This window comes from Gossypium hirsutum, chromosome D04, assembly GCF_007990345.1.
Source record: "Gossypium hirsutum isolate 1008001.06 chromosome D04, Gossypium_hirsutum_v2.1, whole genome shotgun sequence".
NCBI classification, from domain to species: domain Eukaryota; kingdom Viridiplantae; phylum Streptophyta; class Magnoliopsida; order Malvales; family Malvaceae; genus Gossypium; species Gossypium hirsutum.
This window is the reverse complement of record NC_053440.1, coordinates 12620643-12625878: the sequence shown is the minus strand read 5'-3', so window position 1 is coordinate 12625878 and position 5236 is coordinate 12620643. Positions and strand designations below refer to the sequence as shown.

The 5236-nt window shown below is 32.4% G+C and overlaps 1 protein-coding gene across 2 annotated transcripts; it reads left to right on the top strand.

The window, feature by feature from the left end:
* The first annotated feature begins 594 nt into the window (after positions 1–594).
* LOC107955150 (immediate early response 3-interacting protein 1) lies at positions 595–2706 on the top strand. Of its 2 annotated transcripts, none has more exons than XM_016890876.2 (3): positions 595–816; positions 1425–1672; positions 2379–2706. In XM_016890876.2, exon 2 carries the CDS (start codon positions 1428–1430, stop codon positions 1659–1661), a length of 234 nt encoding a protein of 77 aa, XP_016746365.1. In that variant the 5' UTR covers positions 595–816; positions 1425–1427; the 3' UTR covers positions 1662–1672; positions 2379–2706. The 2 variants fall into 2 exon arrangements, with proteins under 2 accessions (XP_016746365.1, XP_016746366.1); XM_016890877.2 differs by having other exon boundaries at positions 679–816; positions 2376–2706.
* Positions 2707–5236: the final 2530 nt, after the last annotated feature.

Genomic DNA, 5236 nt, shown 5'->3' with positions numbered 1-5236 from the left:
TAGCACTACCGCCGTTTCATTTCAGGGAGGTTGTAGTCTGTTGTGTGTAGATTTATGTTTGACCACTTGTTCAGTCAAAGCTGTTTATTTAATTTTAAATTGTCCTGTATTTTTGTTTATTTCCTTACATAGAAGGTGAAGTGTTCGTTTGCCTCTATCACTCCTATCTTTGCTTCTCTGCTTTAGGTGTCAGTTTAATCGGAACTTCCTGTTTGGTTGAAGAGAAAATTGGGGAAGAATTAGACATATCAAATCGCGCTAATGTTTGTGTTTGCGATCGCGCAACTCTTTAAAAATATTCTCTTTCATTTCTGCTTCCAATTTTTTCTTACCAATCCAAAGATATTAATATTAAACATTTTTAAATTATTGCGGGAAGAAAAAGTAGGTGCTTCAATTGCACAAAATATTCAACCAAAATCACAAAAGCCTTTTGTTTTTCGCACACACAAGTACCGACTTTTTATTTAAGCCTTTTTGTATTAATGAATTACTTATTCTGAAAATTTAAAATATAATTTATTATATTCAATTTTCCTTTAATATTATTTTAGTGCCATTAAATACAGGTTAATATTTCGGTACATAAAAAAGAAACCATACATTTGGGCTTGGGGTAGTAGGGGGAAAATACGTTTGGGTGTTGGGTCATACAAGTACTACCCTTTTGTGCCTTGTTGGATCCGAACCGACCCATTTCAAACCGGATTTATTTACGGGTCCTTTTCCTTTTCTAAATGTCGAATCTATTTAGAGTTGCAAAGAAGGAACCAGCTCTCTCAATCTGCAGCGCCCATATCTTCACTTCTTTTGCATGTAACCTTTAATTCTTTATTTATTTTCTCAATGTTCCCTTTAATCTCTTTCATTCTGATGCTTTGTATTGTTCAATGTTTAAACATGGTCTTTTTATTTAAAAATCATGATCTGCCTTTTGTTTCCCTTCAAATTCCATAGATTTTAAGTTCTTTATTATGTTTTTGTTTTCTATATATGGATAAGAACCCATGGATCTAGTCCCTCTAAATCCAACAAAGTATTGATTTTTCGAATGGGTTTTAATTTTTAGTCAACATCGGAATCCCTTTGATCTGCTTTTCTGAGTTTACCCTCTTTTCCATAGCTTGCTTATGGAATATGGGGTTTTACTAAATCACCTTATTGTTGTTCTAGAAATCAAAATGAACTCAATTATCGTTGATGTTATGTTTGCATTTAGAAGTTTATTCTAGCTGAAACTGAAGATGCTGTAATGGGTTTTTTTAGTTACTTATGCCTGCTGCGTGTTTAAGAATCTTTATGTTATTTCTGTTTTGTTTTCTGGATTCATAATTGATGGATTTTTCTTTATCTTCATAGCTACGCTTGTGTGTGAAATTTTTTAGAAGTTGGTTGAAGATTAATAGAAACCCTTTAATATGCAGAAAATGGGCTTGTGGACGATATTAGAAGGATTTTTACTTCTTGCAAATGCTTTGGCAATATTAAATGAGGATCGTTTTCTTGCTCCCAGAGGATGGAGTTTCTCGGAATTCTCTGCGGGGCGTACAAAGTCATTTAAAGGGCAACTTATTGGTCTCATTTACGCCACTCAATACATGAGAGTTCCTCTCATACTACTCAATGCAATCTGCATTTTTGTTAAGCTAGTTTCTGGTTGATGCTGCTCTAGGTAAGATGTTTATGTCTATGGCTGATGATTGGTTGAATTTGTATTAGGTTCTCAAACAGATGCCCCTTGTTTTTTTTGCATTCAAGAACTTGTTTATTAGTTGTGATGACCATTTTAGTCAGTTTTGGTTTCTGATTTCTAAAAATTACATGGATTTAAAATGGTGTGATCAATAGGTGTCTGTGAAACTTAAGCTGAATGATTATTAGTTATTTCTAAACCTATTAATTGGTTGACTGTATTGTGAAAAGGGAAACTTAGTCTTAGATTAATTTTTCTGATTACCATTGTTGAATTACACACCCGAAACTTATGAAGTTTGAATAAGATCTTTTTAACACCGCAAGTTCTATAATGTATTACTTGACCAAAACGTTGAGTAGGCCAGAGCAGGAATGGCAGAAGCTGCCTTTCAAACCTTTTTCCAGGTCTGATAAATTTCTGTTAATTTTACCGGAACATGTAAATTAAGTAAATAAATTGATTGTTTGAATTGGCTATCCATCACAGAGAAAAGAGGATAACTACATTTGTATCTTCATGCTTTTCTGTTTCTTCCTATTTGGTTATTTGAGAATTATTGTTCTTTTCCCTTTTCGATCTTAAGCATGCCACAGATTTCACCCTTGTGATTCCTGATATTCTTAAGCATGTGCGTCTCCTGATATTCTTAGAATGTGATTCCTTATCTGTTAATTATTAGCAGAATGCATCAAGTCGAATATGGAGCATAGGAATTTGCCGAAGGTTGTGTAAGACAGAAGCAGTCAGTTCAAAAATTAGGTGATGTATCTGTTTTACACTTAAGTTTGTATCCCCCCTCCTTTTAAAATAGAATTTGAGGTTTCATGATGGGATTTTATCGAACCTGGAAATGTGATAACTTGATAGCTCTAGCATTTGTATAATTTGGAGACTTTACGCTGTCATTTTGAAATATACAGTTTATTGTGCCTGGAATTTCTATTAATTGCTGCTGTATGAACATGATATTTGAAAATGGAGTTCAAGTTTGGGGGTGGGGTGGTTTGATTTCTGGTGGATTTTTCTCATTTTGGGATTGGATTCTGATGCTAGAACCAAAGTTAAGTTTGAGTTTAAGGCAAGTATGGGTGGAAATATTTAAAGGTACCATTGACGTTCCTAATCGTGCTTCTATAACCCAAATCAGTTCCAAAAACCTATAATGCACCATTGATGCAGCATTCTTAGATGATAGAACTAAACATGCATGAATAGTCCTAGAACAGAAGTTACAACTTCCAACAAACAGAACCCCAAAAAATGGGAAGCATGTGCTTCTCATTATGAATTATGGATTAGTTCAGTATCACATGATTCAGTGATTCTAAATTCATTATTTAAAAAAAAACACTATCTTATTATTCACCTTTTTTTTCAGTTTTTGACTCATGTAGGGTTGCTCATGGGTTGGGTCACCTACTTTGACCTGAAGGCTTTTCTGAAAAAATGGGAGTGTTTTGATAAAATATGAGGTCTGAAAAATGAGCTTTGATAAAATTTAAAATCTGTTATTTATATGGGTTAAGCCTTGGACAATATTTTTTTTTATTTGAACACTGTCTGGTCTAGTACGAATATATCATCTTATAAAACAAAATATATTAAATAATAATTATATATAATTATAACTAATCACTAACCTAAACAATTGAACCCATTGCTCAAAACTTAAAAAAAATAAACAAAAAAAACTAACTCAATTAAATAGTTCAGTTCAAAATATGAAATTTTAAAAATTGTATGTAATATAATAAAATATTTATTATATTTATTTGTGTTTTTAATATAATAAAACATTTATTATATTTATGGTAATGTTTTTACTATAAATATTTTTAATGTGTTAGAAAATTTTTATTTTAGTGTTTTTTAAGTGCATTTAGTGAATTGTATTTTCTAAAAAATTATTTTTGAATAAAAACTAATCTAAAAAAATTAAATATGGATGAATTCGGTTCGAGTTTAGTAAGTCTATTCTTTGAGTCGACTTGGGCTCGAATTTAAAAATTTAATCTAAATATCTTATATAGATTTGGTCCGACTCATGAGCACCTTTAGGTATGGTCTAATTTAAAAGATAATTATGTAATTTTTAATTTGTATTAGTTCGGTAGCACATGATTCAGTGATTCCAAATTCATTTTGTAGTGGTCCATTCGAACTTGGAATCAGTAGCAAGATTTTTAGATTGAAAGATGGAACAATGTGATTGAAAAATGTATACTAACATTTTCCAAATATAGAGACCGTTGAACTGACAACTTCAAATAACTGTTAATTAAAATGAAGATCCCAGAAGAACCACGTTGCCCTGCAATTCTTAATGGGGTTGAGACCAACATAATCTGGATGTGACATCTATTAAGTTTAGTATTTTGATTTCTTACCCTATGCCGTGAGGACCATGACCCCATTTATTTTTTTTATTATTTAAAAAAAAAGGGTGTAAACCCAGCTTCCTTGGACTGATTCTCTTCCACTCTGGCAATGATAGCCACATAACAAACTGCAGTTTGCGGGCATTTTCAAAACACTACAGTTTGATGGGTGTCTTTTTCACACACACTTGGTCCTCATACTCTGAAACCCTCATACATATGTTGTTTTGTTAGTATTGTAAATGCCAAGCTTATGTTCTATTTGTGTCCTCCTGCTGCCTTGCTATCTCCAAACACTCCCACCAACATTACTCTAAATCTTTTCCTTTTTCCCATCAAACAAATGAGGCTTCGGGATAGGAAAGGAGTCAGATGTTGGGATTCAAATTTCAGATGGTTGAATAACATGTCAACTGAGTTAAACTCCGAGCTTATATATATCTTTGTGAATCTATCCCAAAATGTGAAGATTGAAGATGGCTGTTAGTGGGGGAAGATGTTATACAAATAGGATGATCCCATTTCCGAATTTCATTGATTAAGAAAGCTCATTGGAGAGAAATAAGAAAGAAATGTGGTTGAAAATGACTATCAAATACACCATTGGATAAACCATTTGTTCCTTTAGGATGCAGACTCACTTTAAAGCCGTACTCATTTCCAGTTTTTGCCTATTATGTCATGTGGTGGGAACGTGTTTGCCTGCTTGACTAACATCTTTTCATAATGTCTAACACATAAACACTACGTTATTTTATTTTATCTATTTAAAAAAATTCTGAATATAATCTTTTAAGATAAGAGAAAGAGAATCTCCCATTATTATTTGGATTTTCATTTTAAGAAATATATGTGAGAAGATGACCTCCAAATACAAATATACCAATAATTGAATTTAAAATGGAATAAAAAGTGGAATGGAGGGAGGGCAGTCAATTTTGATATGTTATTGATTGCAATGTGAGATGGGTCGAGATTTTTGCATGTGTCTCCATGCTTGCATATATTTTGTCCTCTCAGTCCTTTTGATCTTAAAGCGAATACTACCTCATTCCCAGCTGCATGTTCCCTTCTATACAAGTGTTTTGTTTTCTTTTAGATCTTATATATATAATCATTGGTCGTGTTTTTGCAATCGATGGAGCCCTTACACATCTATTTT

What these genes read in the sequence shown, in the direction of transcription:
- LOC107955150 (XM_016890876.2), top strand. Translation starts at nt 1,428, where the DNA reads ATGGGCTTGTGGACGATATTAGAAGGATTTTTACTTCTTGCAAATGCT.